This window comes from Xyrauchen texanus, chromosome 12 (assembly GCF_025860055.1).
Source record: "Xyrauchen texanus isolate HMW12.3.18 chromosome 12, RBS_HiC_50CHRs, whole genome shotgun sequence".
NCBI lineage: Eukaryota > Metazoa > Chordata > Actinopteri > Cypriniformes > Catostomidae > Xyrauchen > Xyrauchen texanus.
In genome coordinates this window covers 19,445,718-19,469,817 of record NC_068287.1, presented here as the reverse complement: position 1 = coordinate 19,469,817, position 24,100 = coordinate 19,445,718, and the positions used below count along the sequence as shown (strand labels likewise).

The following is a 24,100-nucleotide window of genomic DNA, read 5'->3' as shown; positions in this document are numbered from 1 at the left end:
TGAAATTAACAGAAAATGTTTAACCCTTTTCTGAAGTAGTTATTTTGAATAAGTATTATCATAATTTGTTACTAAAAAACTTGCTGTCTCAAAAGTATTTGCCTAAGCTGACAAATGTTGCACTATAACCTTTTTTCCCTATATCTACACAATATCACTTTAACCCCCTCGGGGCATTTTACACCGTGGGGAAAAGGCTCTTTCTTGCCACCTTTGTTTTCTCAAAACAATACATTTTAATCAAAACAACCATATGTTATTATTTCACACAAATTATGTTGCTCCATCAATATTCAATAAAAATACATTTATTTTTTCAATCTTGATACACTTTGTGACCAGAAAAAAGCTGTTTAACTCCGTTGGTCGAGGAGCAAACATACAAAAACAGAAAACATTCATCCACAAGCAATTAAGACAGAAGATGCCACTATAACAAATCCTTTAAAAGATTAGCCAATAAAGTATTTTTATTCGTTCCAGATACACCATTACATTAACTGCATTGACAGAAGAAAAGCCCTCATACACTGTGTAGTTTCATACACATAAAAGATGCATTGCATGATCTTACAAAAATAGAACACAGTGATACATTTTTGAGGAGCAGCAGTGGGGGGTGTTTTGTGTACAGTAGAAACAAAATATGTCCAGCGTATTAACTTGTTTCAAAAGAGGAAGGAAACTTAAATCAGTTCAGTTTAAATTAGAAAGGTTTAGTGTTTAAACATTTGCATATGCTAATATGCAACAAACACAAAAAGGAAACAATGATAATAATAATAAACAATCTGAATGTCTTTGTGACAAAAATACTCTATGGTTATCTATGCATACAGACTTGGTGGCAGATTGTTTTGTAAATGTATGAAAAACATTTAGGCAGTGAGAGCTAATTCTGTAGGCTATGTATGTCTCTGAATGAAAGATAATGATGAACAGAAAGTTGTTTTGTTTTTTGCCATTCCATTGAATATTTCATTATGATCTACAAGGAGTTTGAATCACTAAAACTTTTCACTTGCAGAGTCAAAAACATTCCATCTGAAAATGCATTTTTTTATTAGTCAAAAAAAAAAGAAAAAAAAAAAAGGAAAATGAATATATGAAACAAAAGAACAGACTTGTAATGAAATAGTGGTGGTCTCATTTGTTTATTAAATCCCACATAGGAAAGATTTGACACATCAAAGTGTCCCTTAACAAATCTGACTAATAAGGAGAACTCTCTGAAAGGCCATAATTATATCCAAATATATACAGCTTTAGTAATGTTTGAATTTATCATACAATCACAGATAGTTGAAGCTTTTCCAAGTGTTTTTTCAATGCCCAGTGTTAAAACCATTGTTAATGCTGTTCTCCAAAAGACTAAGATGTTTATGGAGATGTGATACAGATCACTCTTTATTGTGCGGAAATCAAAGGTTTTTAATCTACCTTACAAAATTGAGCTGCAAGTGAGCACTGATGCATACATAAATTGTCAAATAATAAAGAGAAACTCGTAATATTTAATTTCATGTCTACTTTTATCGTATTGCTCAGTCGATTTCTATCAAAAGTCCACATCATATCTATTCTTCTAGATTCCTACATTCTAGGTCAATGTAAACAGCTGTGTGTTAGACAGCTGAATGATGTGTGCCGTTTCCAACAAACCTGAAAATGAACTTCTTTAAGTTTCAAAGTTGGGAGTTGTTTTCTTAAAATAGTATATCACAATGAATTTTTGAGTCCTGAAAGTAGTAGTGCTAAGGCACTAATAATGAGGATATGTATTTGGTCTGTTAAAGTATCCTTTCCATTTCTACTACAAAAGGAACACTGTACGGTCATTGTACAACTACGTTAGCATACAAATAAGTTAAAGATAACATTTAGCTTACTTAGAAAGTACTGTAGGGTTCTTTTCCACATTTGTGGTGCATATAATTTGCTAAATATAGAGCAGTTACTGAACTATCCCATTAGTGATTGTCTTGAAAAACCTTTTTGATGATTCTAACAATATATATTGACTCTTCTCTTTGTAAAATTAGAAAGGCTCATTAAAGGCTGCTTTTGTGCATATTACTAAAATAAGCTTCTTAAAGGAGCAAATAATTGTGAGGTCTTGAATGCTCAGAAAAAGATATTGAACATTCATTTAGTGGCTTCTATGATCTTTAAAGGGCCACATCCTCTCCAACAATCAATATTAACAGTTACAGTCCTGGGTCTTAGAAATGGCAAAGCATTTGGTTGACATGAAGCCCGTCCCAAAATTTCAACCTAATGTTTACTTGCTTTCATCAATTGATGCAGTCCTGATCATGTTACTATGCAAGATATCTACAAAGCACAATTTTGGCCTAAGTGCTATGGACAGATACAACTGAGCAACGTTAAATGTAATTAACTTTAAACTTAGTTATTTCACTTCTTAAAACACATAATAGGACAAATTTGTCCACAAACACATTTGAACTTTTTAATAAACTTTTTAGGTCAAAAATGGGTGCCATGAACCATAACAATAAACAAACAAACGGTACTTACATTCATTGAGTTCTTTTTAATTTCACGCTAAATATAGACCAATTTAGAAATGAGCATTTTCTAGACATTTCTCTTTGTAATAAGCAAGCGAGTCCTCCACACAAAAGAAAAAAAGAAAGAAAAAAAGTACATTACAACATTGTATTTTAAACTCCATCTAGAAAGGCTTCTATATCTATTTTGTAGGATGCTTTATGTGCTTTTTAGTAGTAACAATCTTATTTTAATATTTCTAAGCCTTTTTGAACAGAGAGATAAATAAATCCTCACAAAGGCTGCACAGGAAACTGAAGTAACAGCTTCCTGTGACCCCATTTATATATACTGCTTCAATTCGGAGAGACTCGTGTTCTCAATCTGTAATAGCTGCATAAGTATTGGTCCCACCCCAACCCAAAAGTAAGAACTTTCTCACTTGTACCTTGTGAGGAACTACTTGGCGGCACACATGCACCTCTCTTCATACCTTTGAGGGACATTCTTTCCACGATTAAAAACCCCTACAAAATTAAAACTGTTCGAGCATTGAATTTTAATGCTTCCAGATGTAGCTCAATATACCCCCACTCCATGAAACACAATTTTTAACCTCTTTATACAAAACATTCGATTCAGTTACCCGTGTTCGGGTTTGTCGTTTTCAATACATTAAAGTCCTTGGTTGAACGAAAACAAGACACTTTCCTGATATTGAGGAACGTGCTTTAAAGATCCATCATCGACTCTTCCACTCACTCATTCATTCGCTGGCCTCTTGGTTCATTGCAACAATAACAGGTTGTGGGACTGGAGCGACAGAATCCTCCTCCATTTTGTGCCGTTTGGGCTCGGGCTCATAGTTACCGGACTCTACGACCTCCCTGCTAGTAGGCCTGTTGACTAAAACAGGAGGGGATGTTGAGGCCTGGGCAGCCAAGATCTGCAGAGGATTGGTAAGAGCTGAGGGCAAAAGGAAGAGGCCACAGGTTACATTAGTTAATTTAAGGAATATTGTGGGTTCAATACAAGTCGATTGACAGCATTTGTGCGATAATGTAGATTACTACAAAAAATCAGTTTGACTCATACCTCCTTTAAAAAATAAAATAAAATAAAATGCAAAAATCTGAGTAACAGTGAGGCACTTACAATGGAAGTGAATGGGGCCAATTTTTAAAGGGTTTAAATGCACTAATGTGAAACTTATAATTTGATAAAAGCACTGCCATTAATTATTCTGTGAAAACTCAGAGCTGTAAAGTTGTTTAAATCATCAATTTTACAATTGTTTTAGGGTTTGTTAATAACATTTAATTGTCAAGGCAATGGCTACAACTTGGCTACAACACAGAATTTACACAGAAAGGTTGTGATTTTACAACACTAAATTCATGTTACCGCACATATTGCTTATGTCTTGTGGCTATACCTTTGAAGCAATGAGTATTTTAATGTTTACAGATTGGCCCCATTCACTTCTATTGTAAGTGTCTCACTGGACCCTTGATTTTTGCATTTATTTATGAAAAGGAAGGGAAAGTCAAAATAATTTTTTGTGGTAATCAACATTGTGCCACAAATGCTGTCGATTGAGCTTAACTTGTATTGAACCCAGAATAATTCTTTAATATTGTATGCAATTTTTATATTTTTAGAGCGATTTGTCACTGACTGACAAAAGCGCTTACATCCCTAGCCTTGAAAGTGGACTTTGATCTCAATTTAGTCCACTTATTAATTGACAAACCAAATCAAATGAAGCTCTTGACCAGCTTCAGAACAGTAGGCACACATACCATAAGCACTGGATGATACACTGGTGATAGGGAGTGCATGTTTGCCATTCTGAGCAATCGTCTGCACGGGAAGCTGGTGTATGGCGCTCTGCTGAACAACAGTGTAGCTCTGCTGCCCCCTATTGGCGGAGCTTATGTGACTTCCTACAGCCTGAATAACTCTACTTCCAACCACAGGCATCTCATCTACTGCACACACAGACAAGAGAGACGGTTAAGGAGCAAAAAACAAAAAACCATATGGACTCTTTCACACCAGATGCAAAAATTAACACCTTGATGATGTGACCTTTTTCTTTGCTCAGCATAAACCTTTTTCGACCAATTAAATGTAAGGTTTTGGGGTCACTTATCTGAACCAGCATTCCAAATAGACACCAAGTTGTTGATATCTGTATTCTCAAATGGGTCGCATTAAGACTGTGATTCACAAAGTGTGTGCGGCGTGGAAGACAGTCTCGAATCTCATTCACTTTCTCACATTTAAATTTGCTGCGATGACTGAAGAACTCCTTTTTCTCCTCATGTGGTATCAGCCTGTCATGTGCACTCATTGCACTACACTAAAGTAAACGAAGACGTGCTTGCGTACGCATCAGATTTGAAATGGTGAAGCATGAATTTCAGTGAATTTAATTTGCTTACATTTTGGTCTGTTCTTGACACAATGCTATTGAATGGATTCAGTAGACTTGAAATGTAGCGCCTAAGTGATACGGACAACTTGTATGGTGTTTTTATGAGCTTTTGGAGCTTGGCAGTCACAATCATGATCCTCTCATCCCTCAATCTTGTGTTTCACGGATAAAAAAAAAAAGTACTGGTTTGGAGTAAATTATGGCAAACTATTATATATTAACATTGCTCAAAATCAAAAATGTGTATTTATTCTATTTTCAGATGTTCTTTAAGTATATAAACCTAGTTAAAATGTTTTATGTAAAATAAAAAGTATATAGAAAATAACACAACTATGTAGGCCTAGTGGGTTTTTCTAATTTCAAATGGGGCAAGACAAAAAAAAAAAAAAAAAAAAAAAAGAGACCACTGCGTTAAGTTTTAATGCACATGAATGACTGGAGAGAGCATTTTTGTTCCAGTATACAAAATTTTCTTTTTAAAAAAACTGACAAACAAACAAACACATTGGACATAGTGTGCATATGTCTAGTGCAAAAAATCATGGTTGATTTTCATCTGCAAAATGTGTTGTGTTGTTTTGTGAATAGGTCTTTAGATTCATATCTGAACTACATGTCAAAACTATAATAATTTGTAAGGGATAATATAGATAGTAAATATTTAATTTGTTTTCCAAAAAAACAGACACAGAATGGTTTTATATCACCCTGAAAGGTTTTAGTTTCGATAACGACTGGCTGATTATATATTTTCCCACTTATTACATGGTTATTTACCAAATAAATGAATAAACAGACATGAAATATTGATTTGAGTAATTAAAACTTACAAATTACAATGTGAGAAGACTGATACAGAGTTATCACAATATCAAATCACATCAGCAACACCCGGCTGAGGGACTGGTGAATATTCTACTTTAGTGATTTTGCACTGAAAATTAAATGTATTTATTTAAAAAACGAAAAGAATTCTAAATTCAAATACGCACTTCAAACGAAACGAAAAAGCAATTAAAATAATAAAGTGATCAAAACAATAATATATACATATATATATATATATATATATAGCAGCCACCTTTCCATTTACCGTCAGGCAAGAATCTGTCTAAACATGCAGGCGGAAAATTACTTACACAAATGAAAACATAAAAACAATTATGTATTGTTAATTTAATAATGATATATTAATAAATATAATTATAATATTTAATTACAATAATTTAATATATTAACATTATAATATGATTATTTTATATACTAAAAATAATAATTATAATGATGATAATAATCACTGAAATATAAATCATGGTTCGAGGTAAACGTGTTTTTGTATTATTTTATACATTTTGTATTATTTTATATAGTTTGTATTATTTTACAGGCTGCAGAGTTGCGTTCACAATAAACTGCTCAGTGGAAATAAAGGGAACTGAACTCAAAACACCTCCCGAGCCAAAAAAAAAAAGAATTCAGAAGACAGAAAAAAAGAAAGAGAGAAAACAGAAAACCTTTAACATACGCGTGCGTGTTCCACAAAACTGCACTCCTCCGTACAAACAGCACGTCATACATGTGCATGACTGCTTTTCTGGCATCTATTCTTAATAATCTAATAAAGAGTGTTTCTTCAAGCGCGTGTGTGTGTCTATGGGCAAATTATTTGCAATATTAAGTTGATAATAATAACAGCCTAATAATAATAATTTCATACATGGAAAACAAGCCAAATATCATCTTGACATCATCAGCATCAGCTATTTGTGATCACTCTGACCATCATCGATCCCCGAGATCATCATCTGTCGGCACAACCCTAATGTGCATTTCTCTATAAATTAACAAAATGTTCAGACAGTCTCTTGCTGTTTTTTCCGACACATTCAGAATCATTACCGCTTTTCCCGGTGTCACTGCGGCTCGCTTCATGCGTGCGCTTGTAAAATGTATATTATTATGGTTTAGCATTTAAATACATGTAGAACTGTATTTATTTAATATAACTGATAAGAATTCTAAATTCAAATCGCACTTCAAACTCAAACCATAAAGCACATTATAAATATATAAATGTGATCAAAACAATATATATATATATATATATATATATATATACACACACACACACATTTAATTTTATATCATAAACGTGACTAGTCGACTAATGGCTTAAACTTACGCCTACTAGTCGACTAGGAAAATCTTTGGTTGGTGGCAGCACTAGAATATATGTTACTATATTTGACCACAGAATGCTACAAGGCATAGAAAACTATAGTTTTGGTAAGTCGTTTAGGACATCTAAATTATGCATGACATGACAAATTTTTCCAATAATTGTTTACAGAGAGATTGTTTCACATTTAATTGACTATATCACAATTCAAGCAGGTCAGAAGTTTACATACACCAAGTTAACTGTGCCTTTAAGCATCTTGAAAAATTCCATAAAATGATGTCAAGCTTTTAGACAATTAGCTTCTGATAGGCTAATTGCCTAATTGGTGACATTTAGAGGTGTACCTGTGGATATATTTTAAGGCCTACCTTCAAACTCAGTGCCTCTTTGCTTGACATCATGAGAAAATCAAAAGAAATCAGTCAAGAAAAAAATTATTTGGCCTCCACAAGTCTGGTTCATCCTTGGGAGCAATTGCCTCAAGGTACCACATTCATCTGTACAAACAATAGTATGCAAGTATAAACACCACATGACCATGCAACCATCATAATGCTCAGGAAGGAGAAGCATTCTGTCTTCTAGAGATGAATGTAGTTTGGTGTGAAAAGTGCAAATCAATTCCAGAACAACAGCAAAGGACCTTGTGAAGATGCTGGATGAAACGGGTAGACAAGTATCTATTTCCACAGTAAAATGAGTTCTGCATCGACATAACCTGAAAGGCTGCTCAGCAAGGAAGAAGCCACTGCTCCAAAACCACCATAAAAAAGCCAGACTACAGTTTGCCGGTGCACATCGTTCAGTTTTTGGAGAAATGTCCTTTGCTCTAATGAAACAAAAATTGGGCTGTTTTGCTATAATGACCATCGTTAAGTTTGGAGGAAAAAGGTTGAGGCTTGCAAGATGAAGAACACCATCAACTGTGAAGCATGTCGATGGCATCATGAGGAAGGTAAATTAAGTGGATATATTGATGCAACATCTCAAGACATCAGCCAGGAATTTAAAGCTTGGTTAAAAATGGGTCTTCCAAATGGACAATGACCCCCAGCATACCTCCAAAATTGTGGCAAAATGGATTAAGGACAAAGTCAAGGTATTGGAGTGGCCATCATAAAGCCCTGACCTCAATCCGATAGAAAGTTGTGGGCAGAGCTGAAAAAGCATGTGCGAGCAAGGAGGCCTACAAACCTGACTCAGTTACAGCAGTTCTGTCTGGAGGAGTGGGCCAAAATTCCAGCAACTTAATGTCAGAAGCTTGTGGAAGACTACCCAAGTTAAACAATTTAAAGGCAATGCTACCAAATACTAACAAAGTGTCTGTAAACTTCTGACCCACCGGGAATATAATGTAAGGAATATAAGCTGAAATAAATAATTCTCTCTACTATTATTCTGACATTTCACATTCTTAAAATAGTGATCCTAACTGACCTAAGACAGGGAATGTTTTCTACGATTAAATGTCAGGAATTGTGAAAAACTGAGTTTAAATGTATTTGGCTAAGGTGTATGTAAGCTTCTGACTTCAACTGTATAAGAAGAAATGGGTGCTTTTTACCTCTCTGATCTCTAAATCCATCTACAGAGCTGGAGGAGGAAGTGTTAGCCAGGATGTAGCCATTGGGAGAGTTTGTAGAGGTGGTCACTACACGGACCATGGTGACAGCTGGCGCCTGCTGCACCACATGAATGGCCTGACCAGAGGCCTGGGAGGAGCTAATGATTGAGGCCGGCATGTAAACCACAGGTTTGGGTATCACGGATGAGGGCTGAGGTGGTACGGCCATGATTACAGGGTGGGCGCTCACTGGAGAGCCTGTGAGACAAGAGCAATTTTAGCGAGTGAAAGAATATACAGTCAGACACCAGTGTTGGGGAAGCTTCTTTATATCTGTTGCTTGCCAAGCTAAAAGCTACTCATAAGTTTAAGTAGTGAAACTACAGTTAAAGTAGCACTATTTTGCTGTTGAAAACTTTTGTCAAGTTAGTGTTGCTTCAACTCAACAATGCTGTCAAGAACACTCGCTTACCTGGTGCACTCTGTGAGTATCTGTACTCGGGCACAGAAGCAAGCTTGGAGCCAAAATCATGCTCATGAGACACTGGTGACCCATCCCGAGACAAACACTCAGGGGTCTGCAGGCCACTTGAATGTGGAGAGAGGAGGCCAGAGTGTGTGGGAGATGCTGGGGCACTCCTGAAACCAACACAATGATCTGTCATTCACTCTCATTAAAAGCTCTGCCTGAATATCTTCTCACAGAGAAACCTTCATACACACTGTGAATGCAACAAACATCTGAACAGATGATTCTCTCCAAGCAGGGTCCAAAATTACCTTTTTGCCTGACCTGCTAATGTCAATTGAATCCATCGCTAAATCATTTTTGCCAACCATGAATCTGTATTTACCATTATTTCATTATGACAAATTAATAATTTAGTTTACTAATATTATGAGCTTCTGAGTGAAGGTGTCAGTTAAATGATATCTCACACAAAAATGTCAAAACTCATCTTAATCTGTTGCTTGTATTTTCGTATTAGTGGCTTAATGCCATGAATGCGCAAAAACGTATCGGTAATTTGATAAAAAAATAATAATAACCTTTTCTTTTCCCACTTCTTTTGACGAATTTCCATGACTTTCAAGTTGTTTGTGATAACTGGATAAGGACTTTTATAGTCAGTTTCTAGCTGATGAACTAGACAATTATTTTCACTATAGGAATTCCCTTGACTGTTCTCTGACATTTAAAAGTTTTTATTATGTTAATATATTTACAAATAATTTTTCAGGCAATTCCTGATATTTCAAGGTTAATAGTACCCCGTCAGACTCACAATCTTTTAATATAGTTTTGATTTGCACATGTCATTTATGTCAGTGTTAGTCAGAATATAATCCTTAAATTGCCAATGAAACCATGCATTGTTGAAATTCTCAATAACATAATGGGTAACTCTGTTTATCATACCCTGCAAAGCCAATTTTTAGCCACATGTGGCGAGTGTTAATTTTCGACCCTGCCTCAAAGCCTAATGCAATATCATACAGAGCTTTCAAAACCAGAGATCAGATGGAACAACTGCTTTGACAAGTGACTCTTTAAAATACAGTTCACCCAAAAATGAAAATTCTCTCATCATCTACCATTTTTTGAAGAATATTTCAGCTCTATAGGTTCATACAAAGCAAGTGAATGGTAACCAGATATTTAAAGCTCCAAAAATCACTTAAAGACAGCATAAAAGTAATCTATATGACTATATGGTTTAATCCATTTCTTCTGAAGAGATCTAATCGATTTTGGATGAGAACAGACCAAAATATAACCAATCTGCAGTTACTTTGGCGATTATGATTTTAAGCTTGATTAAATTTCCTAGCGCCATTTTGTATGTGCTTCAAGCACTAGGTAGTGTAATTAAGCTTGTAACCATGATCAAGCCTAGTAGGCTTGGGATCGATGCCTTTTTCACAAATAATTGGAATATTTTCCTGATGATTATCGTTATACACCTAACAGCCGTAACATTAAATTACAGTCGTTCCACTCCCAAATTTAAGACCTCTTTAAATACAATTTAAGACTTTGTTGTATCATTTAAGATATTTAAGACTTTTATTAACTTAAATTTCATAAAACTGAATTCAAGACATTTTAAGATTTTAAGGATCTACGGCAGGGTTGCCAGATTTGGCGGTTTCCCGCCCAATTGGGCGGTTTGCAATCTTTTTTGCGGGCAAAAATGGGTTTGGGCGGGTGGATAAAAATGACTATCATGTGTTTGAACGAGAAACCATAGCGAGAAACAAGCCAAAACAAATTTGGGCGGTTTTTTGTGCATTCTCGCGGTTTTTGACGAGGTTTTGGGCTGGAAAAACTTGCTGGCATCTGGCAACATTGTCTACGGGAAACCTGGAGCTTCAAAATTTGGGTCACCATCCACTTGCATTGTACAAAGCTGAGATATTCAAAGCTGAAACCTTTGTTTGTGTTCTGCAGAAGAAAGAAAGTCACACACATCTGGGATGGTATGAGGGTGAGTAAATGATGATTATTTTTGGGTGAACTAAGCAGAAATCACCCAAATGAAACCGATCAAACACAAAAAGTCTGCAGACTTACTTTGTCCTGCCCATTGAAGAAATATATTGAGAGGGGGTGGGGACAAAAATAAGAGTCTAAGCAATCTTCTAACAGGCTAATATAGAAGACCCTGTGAGAGGTATAGAGGGATATAACAGTGTTATAAGAGAGACAGCAGGGTGCAGAGGTGTGGTTAATCTGTCTGAGAGCACCCACCTGGAGGAGAGTGGACCGAAGGGTGTGCGGAAGCAGGATACACCTCTCTGCCGACGCTTTCGGAAGGCCTGCTCCACCAGCTTGGCCTCAGATGAGGGGTCTACACGCCAGAATGAACCCTTTCCTGGCTCTTCCTGTGAGCGTGGCACTTTAATAAAGTAGCGGTTCAGAGACAGGTTGTGTCTGATGGAATTCTGGAAATATGATTTACAGAAACCAAATTAGCTCACAAAAATGTCAAAGCTAACAATAAATCACAAATCACATTTACCAGATAAAAAGCACTGTCTGAAGAGAAGGAAAGTAGAGCTGAATTGGTAGATAAACTGACCTGCCAGCCCTTGTCGGCTGTCCTGTAGTAGGGATAATACTTGGTGATGTGAGCGTAGATGCCGCTTAGTGTTAACTGTCTGTCCAGTGCAGACGAGATGGCCTGAACTATCAGCTGAGCATATGAATATGGAGGTTTGGATTCATCCTAAAAATAAAAATAAAGAATTATATTATATTATATATTATATAGAGTGGGGAGCGTAAATTGCTGTGGCTCAGTTGCACTCACATATGCTTGATGTGCATTATCAACAGCATCCAGCAAAGGATCGTGAAGGCTCTTACCTTAGGACTATCTCCTCCAGTGGCTTCAGTGCGCTGTTCTGATACAGCCTTGACTGCAAACTCAGCTGCCAACTGAAGGTCTGAGGTGATGTTGTGTCCGAAGCGGTATCCTGAAGATCCAGCTCCACGAGGACTCGCTGGACAGGAATTGGGAACACTATGTCAAGAGGAGAGGGAGAGCAGAGGGTAAGGACACTGTTCCAGAGTGTAAAGGTATAATCTGGGTTATTTACCTTAACCTTGTGTGACCCCTGTATTTTGACTTTGCTATACGGAACGCATAATTTAAATGAATAAAACCCAACTGAATACTGTTCACAAGACCCCCTAGACTGTTATTTAAAGGGTTAACTTCTGCTGCACTGAGTCATGTGACACAACAGCCTTCTGTTGATTTTCCTCAAAAGTAGAAAAAACATGTTAGTTATTTTGAATAACTTTAAACTTTAAAACATTTGTGGGTCATTTCACTTCATTTTAATATAAATGTTTTATATTTTATTTTGTTATCACTGCACAATACGGTTCTATTCATTAACATCAGTAAATGCATTCCTATATTCACTGTACATTTTCACATTACTGTACATTGAGAATCAATGGGTTCATCCAAAAGTGAAAAGATGTTGCTTTCAGAGGCTTTATATGGAGGTAGGATGAAAATAAGGTGCATTTCAAACTGTTCTGAGACCAGTGCAGACAGACAGCACAATGGAGGTTAAGTCATTCTCTAAATAGGGAGCAAGGGAGCATCCTATAGCTTTCAAAAAACATGAATAACCAACACTCCTGCACATAAACAATTTGATGAAAAAAATCTGACTGTTTCACGGTATTACACAATGGCTTATTTTATAAATGTATTTATTTTTGAGCAAACACTATTATAATTGAAACTTGAAACCATTTATTTTATTGAAGTATGTGTAAAAAAAGGTCTCCCTTTTGAAAATAAAATAAATAGAAAAAATAAGAAAGCTAACAGAATTATAATAATAATAATTTGAATTATAAACATGATAAAAAACAGCATGTAACTATAACATGTTATATAACTAAAGCATGTTAGTTTATATGTTAAATTAATTACTAAATAAAAAATAACATCAGCTGTGTGAGCTTTTAAAGTAATGTCCTATGATTATTAACAGTTAATATATACTGCTCCTGTCTGTAATTTTATCTCAGCGCTTCTCAAATGGTTTTGCTTCAGGACAGACTTTACATTGGACATCAAGTGGCGACCTGCCATAGATTAAACATAACCTGTATTTAATGTATCCTGGGTTGCATTTCCTTTTATGTTGCATAGATGTTCATGGTTTTCCAGTACAAGGACATGCATCAAGTGACATTATTTTTGTTGCTGATGTCAACGTTTGACTTTCAGCACACAACAGACTAACACCGGCTGCATGACTATGATAAATGATTACTGCAAGAGTTAGATTAACATACAGGTGTGAAGGGACTTCAACATTTCTAAATTGCACAAATAAAAAATACATAAACATATTCGTCTCTGGCTTGCTTTTGCTCACGTCAATGATGCTGAGATCTACTTTTATATTTAATTGAATCACTGAGAAGGTTTACCTGCCAAGCAGCACCAAACTTCACAAGCAGCCTCAAGAATGGACACAGAGTAGCCGTATAACACTTTTCCTTGAGCAGAATATTGCACTACAGATCGCTAAATTTGTTCAAAGGGTAAAGCGAGACGTGCATGGTTGCCAGATTGCACAAAATAAGTAAAACATTAGGCAGAATATTTCCAATTTGCACAAGTATAAATCTCAAACTGGGGGTGTTGTGTCTCTTATCTGGCAACCCTGAGCATGTTAACCGCTTAAGCGTTAGGTCCCAATGCAAGTTAACTGAAATATCCCAAATAAAATAAAAAAACGCTTTTACGATAAATGAGCCACGGGCAATGTTAAACCATGTGGAGGGCCTGATCCGGACCTCGGGCTGTATGTTGCCCATGTCTGCTTTTAGCGATAATATCATTAAATCTGCCTCGGCAGTCCTAAATAGATCACTTGGGCGGCTGCCGAAATATCTTCAATGGGAGAACCATGGCATTGTTCTTTCCATGCCGTCCGCGAGCGACCCAGTCCAAATAGACCAGTTGAGAAACACTGCTTTAACTCACACGACACACACACTCATGTCAGACCCCCTCGCCTTGCCTCTCTCGGACATTTTCTCTGCTGCATTTGTGTGTGTGTGTGTGTGTGTGTGTGTAAAACGCATGTCGATGAGTCTGACAGGCAGACAAGGAGGAAAGGAGATGCGCAAGCGCATGAAAGATTCTCCGTCCGGTTGCATCTTCTTCCCAATACCATAGATAAGCAAATGTACATGTATGATAACAGTCAATTTTCAAACCGTGGTATACCATGAAACCGGTATACCGCTGCAACCCTAATAAGGTGCTAATAGTTATAAATCAAAAAGAGAAATGGAAAATGCACAGAAGTCACGAGGGGGTCTTACTAAAAAGCACCACGAATAAGCAAGTAAAATATGGTTATACTTTCAAAAATGTGTGATTGTTTCTTAACACTCAAATATTAAATGTGTCAACATGAGACTATGTGTGATAGAATTGCTTCCGAACATTGTCTGTGTGGTTATATCCAAACTTTCAACTCGACAACGACAAAGTTACCAGCGACAAAGTAAACCAGGTTACTTTTTTTTTTTTTGGTATGTGCGAGGATTAAGGGTGGGGACTTTAAAAGGTGTAAGGATGTTAGGAAAATGTTATGTGTTTTTAGGAAACAAAAACAACACGTAACAACATAATGCATTATTAACATTTCCCAAACACAGCCTTCCACCCTATAAAGCTTTGAACTCCACATGAAAAGCGCAGCAGACAAAAAACGTCTCATTCTGAGTTCTGGTGATAGTTAAGACTTGAGCGCTTCTGTGGTAATTAAACTGCACATAGCAATGCTTGCAAAAAACTTTTTTTCTGTCACAAGTCCCATCTGGGCTTGTTTTGTACAACAAATATCGTGAAGAGATATTTTCTCTATCACTTGATCATTGACACAGAATTTCTGTGTGTGTGTTTTGTGGTGTAACCGTAAGTGTAATGACTCCGGGCGGACACATCGACACATTTCAAAGGTGCCCTTGTCCGACCAATGTTTATGCTGGTTTATGCTTTATTAATGGTAAATGCGTTAATCGGCATTAAGAAGAATTAACACGTTAAACTTTTTTAATTAATCGCGTGCGTTAAAGCATTAATTTTGACAGTTTTACATTAAATGCATTTTTACAGTAAACACAATTTTTACAAAATAAGACAAGTTTACACAATTTTATATTACTCTAAAATCTACAATACTTATTGTAAGGTCACACTCCGTAATTATTATAATATAAAAATTAGTTATAAAAACACCAACTTACTACATTCCATGTTTTTTATGCTTCTGAAATCTGTGTAAATGTAGAAAAAAATAGGTACAACTCACTGATGAACCATGATTTCTGTGTTTTGCACACAGGTTTCACGTATGAATATGTGCGTATGCACGGTTAGTGAATGAGCCCCATTGTCTTCTATAATCAAAATTAACAGCATGCCACAGAAGCACCACACAAACAATAGGAATATCACATCCCTTGTTACGCACCTAACATGAAAAACAATCTGCAAGTCGGTGAGGATTCTGATAATCAACACATCAGCAACTGGACCATAAGCCACAGGGTTTCCGAAATGTAAAGATAAGTCTATTTAGACAGAAGCTGACAAAGACATCCCAAGTCATGCTATTTAAGGTTGCCGTTAATTGTCAACAGTTCAGTAAGTCTCCCATAACGCAGCCACAATGCACCATTACATTACTTGCAGTGTTATTTTTTACTGTTGGCATTCTGACAGCAGGGCACAACAGAATGCTCAGATAAGATTGTTGTGCTGTAGTCTCCATTGTGTTGTGCAGGCAGAGACAAACAGGCCTCTCTGAACGGTAAGGGGAAGGCAATTGTGTGCATGAGGGCACAGCAGGTGGGGTGGACTGGGTTGAAGACCAGTTCTGAGGCATCATTTTCACAACAGCTGGGCCATATTACAAAAATACCTTAAGGACAAGCAAAATGACAAATGCCTCTTCTACATTGCTTCTAAATGACATACTCGGACGAGAAATCCTGTACATTTTCTTTTAGTAATTTGTTTACTACATTGCCTTTGAATAATTTTGCCTTTTTTATGTTTAACTACTGTTGATGAAAAACTGTTTACTCTGTTCTCTATTTAATTACTGGCTATTGAATAATTCCTTTAAAAGCTTGAAGCATTTTTTTGAAGAACACTGAAAGCCACAGTTTTTAATATAAACTGTTAACATACAGTGCATCCGGAAAGTATTCACAGCACTTCACTTTTTCCACATTTTGTTATATTACAGCCTTATTCCAAAATTGATTAAATTCATTATTTTCCTCAAAATTCTACAAAAAATACCCCATAATGACAACGTGAAAGAAGTTTGTTTGAAATCTTTGCAAATGTATTAAAAATAAAAAAATCACATGTACGTAAGTATTTACAGCCTTTGCTCAATACTTTGTTGAAGCACCTTTGGCACAAATTACAGCCTCAAGTCTTTTTGTGTATGATGCTACAAGCTTGGCACACATATTTTTGGGCAGTTTCTCCATTTCTTCTTTGAAGGACCTCTCAAGCTCCATCAGGTTGGATGGGGAGCATCGGTGCACAGCTATTTTCAGATCTCTCCAGAGATGTTCAATCGGGTTCAAGTGTGGGCTCTGGCTGGGCCACTCATGGACATTCACAGAGTTGTCCCGTAGCCACTCCTTTGTTATCTTGGCTGTGTGCTTAGGGTCGTTGTCCTGTTGGAAGATGAACCTTCGCCCCAGTCTGAGGTCCAGAGTGCTCTGGAGCAGGTTTTCATCAAGGATGTCTCTGTACATTACTGCATTCATCTTTCCTTCGGTCCTGACTAGTCTCCCAGTTCCTGCCGCTGAAAAACATCCCCACAGCATGATGCTGCCACCACCATACTTCACTGTAGGGATGGTATTGGCCAGGTGATGATTGGTGCCTGGTTTCCTCCAGACATGACGCTTGACATTCAGGCCAAAGAGTTCAATCTTTGTTTCATCAGACCAGAGAATTTTGTTTCTCATGATCAGTCTTCAGGTGCCTTTTGGCAAACTCCAGGTGGGCTGTCATGTGCCTTTTACTGAGGAGTGGCTTCCATCTGGCCACTCTACCATACAGGCCTGATTGGTTGGAGTGCATGCAGAGATGGTTGTTCTTCTGGAAGGTTTTCCTCTCTCCACAGAGAAACACTGGAGCTCTGTCAGAGTGACCATCAGGTTCTTGGTCACCTCCCCGCCTAAGGCCCTTCTCCTCGATCGCTCAGTTTTGCCAGGTGGCCAGCTCTAGGAAGAATCCTGGTGGTTCCAAACGTCTTCCATTAACAGATGATGCAAAGATTTCAAACAAACTTCTTTCACGTTGTCATTATGGGGTATTGTTTGTAGAATTTTTAGGAAAATAATGAATTTAATCAATTTTGGAATAAGGCTGTAACATAACAAAATGTGGAAAAAGTGAAGCACTTTGAATACTTTCCGGATGCACTGTGTATATATATGTGTGTGTGTGTGTGTATATATATATATATATATATATATATATATACATACATACATACATATATTCAAATTTTTTTAGTTGTAAAATAACAGTGTTTTATTGCATATTTGCCAACCATTGCAAAAACTAAGTTGACATAAAACTGTTAATGAAGCTTTTTTTCTGCTCATTTTGCTTTGAACTTAGCATGGACACAGGCTAAATCATTAAATTTTTTACTTATTCCATTTTTAAAAAAGTGCATTATTTATTTATAAGTAATAACCAGATGTGCCATCTTGTGGACTTAGACATTTTAAATGTATTTATTTGATTTACAACATTATTGCATAGATTGAAGTAGAGAACATTTGGTCAGAACCTCTAGTGCATTACATGTTACTTTGTTTAGTACCCATATGTCCAGGTTTTGTAAATCACATAAGCATTTTTTTTCTTCAGAATCTTAATTTTTATTCTAAGCAAACATTTCTCAATTTATAAAGAATCATGCAGCTCTAATGTGTATTATATGGCATGTATATAGGTACTGCTATGTTTTGGCACAACAAATGCATATTACCGAATGCATGTTTTGTAAAATATTTTTTTTTGAAAAGCAATAACAAGCCACCACTTCAAGTGGAACTCAAGTTCAAAACAAGCTATAGCATAAACACTGAGGTTGGTGAACTTAGCCATAGCCAAAGGGATTCCAAACGGCTGTGTGAAGAAATGATTTACAGAGGATAACTCTTTCACTGATTAATTATTAACCCATTTAACTAAAAGAAATCTCTTCCGAATCAAAAAATGATCATCCCGGATTCTAGGTTAATCACAGTCAACATTTAGCTTCATCAAAATGATCCTGAAGCATAAAGAAATTGTAGCAGGAAAAACAGCAAACAGCATTTAAGGTTAGTAAGGTCATATATGTACAAAGTAAAGGCTGGTGTAGCTGGTTGTACTGTATATAGCAGTTGTTCAAGTTGCTCCATGTGTGTAGAATTCAAAACTGTACACACATCTGCTGTTTTTCCAGCAGGCAGAAATATCTCGGAAAAGTCCCTACTCAATCACTAGAGTGGAGAGTGAGTAAATCCTGGAACTCCTGATGCAACTTCAGAAAAACCTGAGATAAATATTACAGTAGAATCTACAGCTTAGCAGTGTAAAACTAGTTTGAGTGTCTGAAAAGCTGAATAGAAGGAAATATTACACACAGAAGTGTAATCAGGAAGGACAGAAAGCATGTGTTTGTTTTGGATGTAGGATCAGGGGGGGGGGGTGCCAGGAAAAAGGAAACTATCTGTGGCTCAAAACACCAAACCACAACACTTTCCGATCCACCAATCACAGTGCTCCAAGCTCAGCACATGCCATATATGGTATGTGCACACAGCATGTTTGCACTGAGAACCACACATGGTGCAGAAGAGTGGAAAGACCACCAGGAGTCATTTCTCACCACTGGTGCAACAAACTTGAATAAACAATTAAGTGTGACAGCATCAAATACCCATAAAAACAATAATAATAAAAAAAAAAACATATCTTTTTGCATATAAAATCTTGGTGAAAATGCATCCCTCAAGATGCAATACAATTTTACTTTTGATTTAATACGGACATAAAATAATAGAAATATGCTAAATGTATTGTTCCGCTGTTCATCGCCATTATTAAAATGCAATTTCTGAAAAGCCTATGCTAAATGGTTCAGTATTTGCTTCTCTGCAATTTAACACAGTGTAAAGCACATGTGATAACTTTTCAGCCAGAACAACATTCCATATCTTTTTGCATTTTGCTTAAAACACCAATTAGATAGACGCTGTAAGTTTCTGCTTCACCACTGACCATGAGGCTACAATGAGATTTCATGCAGAACTGGGGTTGTGCTTGAAAACCAATAGTTAAAGGAACAGTTCACCACAAAAATTTTAATTCTGCCATTATTTACTCACCCTCATGTCATATCAAATGCATATTCCGTTATGTGCAAATACTGTTATGGTTCAAATAAGAATTATACAGTATATGGGTTGCAACAACATGAGGGTGTGTAAATAATGGCATTTTTACCATATTTTAGACAAAGTTAACTTTCAAAAGGTCCAGAAGAGTTAACAAATGCTTTATGTACTAGCTATATACAACTTCTCATATCAGAGATATCTGACTGTCATGTTCTCTGTGCTGCAGCTGTTCAGATGAAGTCATACCTAATAGTTCCTGTGGGTGAAGGCAGGGGACTCATCATACTTCTGAAGTCATTTTCAGGAATGCTGATTTTCAGCGGAGAGATTTGTGGGTAAAGTGGTCTCACAGGTGAAACAGGAGCCTCTTCCTTCAGTGTCTCCTTGTGGTAAAGCATTGTAAACTGAATCTTTATCACTGTACTGGGAAATCGAAAAGTGCACCTGTAGGGAGGGATAAAGATTAATAAAAATGTATTAAAATTGCCTAAATATCAGTGTAAATTTGAAGAAATAGCATTTTTCGCCGAAAAAAAACCACACTCGTGTGCACACTTCACACTACACAATAGTAATGCCGTTCAAAAAATGAAAGAAAGGAAATATATGTTGTCCTTGCTCCTGTTAAGAGTTTGTCTTGGCTTTTTAGATTGATAATAAGACTTTTACTTTATCATTATAGACAATTTGTGTAGCAAAAACAAATAAAAAGTAATATTATTAATCTGTTAAAAAAAAGTCTCATTAAAATGCAATATTTTACCTAACAATACCGTTTTGATCTTTCAACACAAGAATTTATAATTTAGTTACAATTTTAAATAAATATTTGGGGGAAAATTTGGAAGACTGACCACTAGGGCTGGGTATTGTTACTTTCACAAGCTCTTGATTTGATTCTATATTAATTCATATGGGTATATTTTAGTTATAACGTCCCTTTGATGCTGTTAATTTTACAAGGGACCTTCTAACTAAGTATATTACGAAAATATTAATTTTACTTATTATATTTGATAAATGTTTCATCATTTTAGTTAATTAAACATAAATAAAACACATATATCCAATCAATAAAAAATTATTTAATGTTGCATGTTTACATTTTAGCTGCATAATTTGTACTATATACAAGTATTAACACTGATTTGTTAAACATTTGCTAAAACCGGTACTGTCACTTTAACAAAACCAGCATTTCTGTAAAAAGCGTCTGTAAATGAGAACATCTTAAAGAGCGAAGACTCAAATGCCTTCATCTCATCTGTGCTACATGTGAATATAATTAAATGTATATTTTTTGTTGTATTTGATCAACAACTGACGGTAGAGAAAAGAAAGGGTATTAAAAGAGACATTAATTCAATGACAAATGGTTAGTGCGGATCTCTTCTTTGGAAACGCATTAATAGGATTAACTTTTACTCTCAACACACAGTGAAAGGATCTCACTACTCCACCACTATACTACACAATTACTGGTAAGTGAAATCTAAACATTAACCAGCCAGTTGCAAAATTAATACATTTTAGACCATATAGCACGAAATTTGGTTGCAAATGCAGGCGATTTCCTCTCATTGTAGTTGAAGGTTGCATATAGAGCAAAAGATCAAACTTGGGATTTAAGAATCAATATCAAAATCATTCAAATGAAGATTGCAATGCATTGGATAATCAATATTTTTTACCCACCCCTACTGACCAGCAATGCGAAACATGCAGCAGCATTAGGGCATCGAACACAAAACCATTCTTATTTGACCAATTCCAAACTCAGATCGAGCTGAGAATATAATTGCATGAATCAACGAAGTCCATAGCAAATGAAAGAGAAAGAAGTGAGTAAAAGATTGCAATATATAACACTTTTGAATAATATAATGATAATAAACAAAGAATGGCAAAACTATAATATTGTGACCCAGATATTTATATAATATCATATTGCCATGTCTGTGCTGTTGCCACCCCTACTAGTTCAGTTTTTAAGGCTCTGTTTGGAAAATGCACTCCCTTTTCAGATGGTCCTCAGTGAAGTCAGAGAATGACAAACTGCTGCACCGCCTCCACTGGCTGTATTTACACAAGTGCTGCACCAGGAAGCCACTTTTAATGCTACAGCATACACAGTGCATTTGTTTTGAATGGCTGGCTTGGTATGTTCCCATTACTGGTTCTGTCTGTCCGTGTTTTCACAGCAGTCTGCAGGAATAGTTGCTCTGACCTCAGTGACAACAAGCTCCATAGATCTATTATACTCTATATTGTTAGGACACCCAAACATACTGAAAGCAATTCTGATAAGAACTGGGAAGCCAAAGAGTGATTTTATTAAAACCTAGACACAAAGAGCAGAACATCAGCTGAAACTACATGGTACTGCAAACTTGCTGATGGTACTGTTTAACACAAATGTGCAGGGCCCTAAATCTGATTCAGTTAACTAGTTGAACCACTTGTCAATCATCAGTGTTTAGATTTGAGGCATAAAATGTTAACAACATGAGAACAGCTTTCATTCTGATTAACTCTACTGATTACAGATACAGAAACTGGTTTACATTTGGTACAATTTATCAGAGACATCAAATGAAGTAGAACCAACCACTTACAGATTGGTTCTCTTAAGGAGATTTTTTGTATTTTATTGAAAGAAATATCAATATTCACACTGCTACATTGCAAGCATAAGCAGAACAACAACTAAACAAATACTGAATATGTAATAATACTATTTGGTTAAGTTTTGACTGAAAGGTTTAATCATTATACTTCAAGATAATATGCAAATAAATTCAAATTTAAAGTTGAATTCAAATGAAAATCGAACTCAACTTCAAATAATTGGAATACCATATTAAATCATTTGATTTCAAATATTTGAAATCAATCGAATTCCAAAGCTGATAACACTTGAATGGCAATAGTTGTTGCCAACTGACTATCCTCAAATGTTGTCTTAATGTTCCTAGGCTATGCAGTATTGTAGTACAACTAGGTTTCCCCCACTGTTCTTTGCCTTCTGAAGATTACAAAGCGGTTACTACTGATATGTGTCATAAATGAGGCCCGTATCTAAGATATGACCTCAAAATCATGTGGTGGATCCAGTTGATATAGTACACACACACACACACACACACACACACACACACACACACACACACACACACACACACTCCCTGCGGTCGAAGTGTGAAACGTCTAACTTTCCATGTTTGTATTTTAACTTCTCCTAAACGTCAAGCTCTACAAAACAAACACCCAAGGGTCACTTATTTGATACTACAGTATAAAGGTGCACATATCACTGTGTGGAAAATAAATATTTAATCACTTGTCACTTTCAAAGCTGTTTGTTTTACTATAAACAAAACATCCCGGTATGACAATCACAATGCTAGATTAATTTTAAATACGGCCAGATTATCTTTAAATAAAGGCGGGTTAATGAGAATGTACAAACATAGTTGTTTATGCAATTTTGTCTTTATTTTTAATCTGACAGTTTTTGAGATTGCAATTGCAAACAGTTTAGTTGGATTAAGCAGGCGTTGCATTGAGCCCGTTAATTTAATCTCTTGTATGTGTAGTCCATTAGCTCACTAAATACACGCCATCTGTCTAGAGGCTGATTTCGAGTGACAAATCTGATTTTTGTAACTTACTCCCTCGGTAAGAGAAGTGGAGGTGCGCCTCTCCTCTGAAAAACGCCATCGACAAACACGCCGTTCTTGCCGAGACAGCGCAGATAGAAATGCGGCTCCTCGAAGGCGATCTGCAGATGTCTTCTGGATATGAAACTGGAGTGGCCCATGTTGACATCCACGGAGCCGTGCGAGGAATTCCTCCCGACAGTCACCGACCTCTGGCGCATGACGAACTCGAAGTCCCTGCCTTCCAGCCGCGCGAGGGCCTGCGACAGAGGGGAGAGGGGCATGGAGGATGTGATCCGGGAAGAAGTCGAGGAGGAGAGAGTGTACACGGGCGGGATCGATATACCCACCGGGCTACAAGGAGCGGATTTGAGGGCCAACAGGGCTCTCGCTCCGGTATCATCCCCCAAATCAGCCATTTTGTTGACAAAACGAAGTGGGGATTGCAAGCGCAATGGCTGTGTGTTGCCAGGGTTCACTGTGTTGCTATTGGTGGTGGTAGTCAAAACATGGAGATGGCGCATGGCAAACGCGTCATGGACTTCCGGATTGGAGCAGTGTGGATCATAATCATGTATTTACTCTTCACGTGCTTTGAAATAATTAGTGGGGGATAATGAGATGTTCCGAATATTTGTCGTAAAGTCCAGTTATTCGGTTGTATGACCTGTTTTTTTATTCCTCGACAAGGTTCGGCTTGGTCAGAGTCCCAACACTGAGCTCTCCGGTAAAGAAATGGTTAATATTATCGCAA

General features: G+C 36.5%; 1 protein-coding gene across 2 annotated transcripts; it reads right to left on the bottom strand.

The window, feature by feature from the left end:
• Positions 1 to 1,071: 1,071 nt before the first annotated feature.
• Positions 1,072 to 23,848, bottom strand: LOC127652386 (forkhead box protein K1-like). Of its 2 annotated transcripts, none has more exons than XM_052138494.1 (9): positions 23,359 to 23,848; positions 19,934 to 20,131; positions 12,074 to 12,230; positions 11,787 to 11,933; positions 11,456 to 11,649; positions 9,176 to 9,342; positions 8,704 to 8,961; positions 4,317 to 4,502; positions 1,072 to 3,480 (listed from the first exon to the last, which is right to left on the bottom strand). In XM_052138494.1, the coding sequence occupies exons 1-9, from the start codon at positions 23,763 to 23,765 to the stop codon at positions 3,281 to 3,283; spliced, it is 1,914 nt and encodes a 637-aa protein (XP_051994454.1). In that variant the 5' UTR covers positions 23,766 to 23,848; the 3' UTR covers positions 1,072 to 3,280. The 2 variants fall into 2 exon arrangements, with proteins under 2 accessions (XP_051994454.1, XP_051994453.1); XM_052138493.1 differs by having other exon boundaries at positions 4,317 to 4,505; positions 23,359 to 23,847.
• Between the last annotated feature and the right edge of the window lie 252 nt (positions 23,849 to 24,100).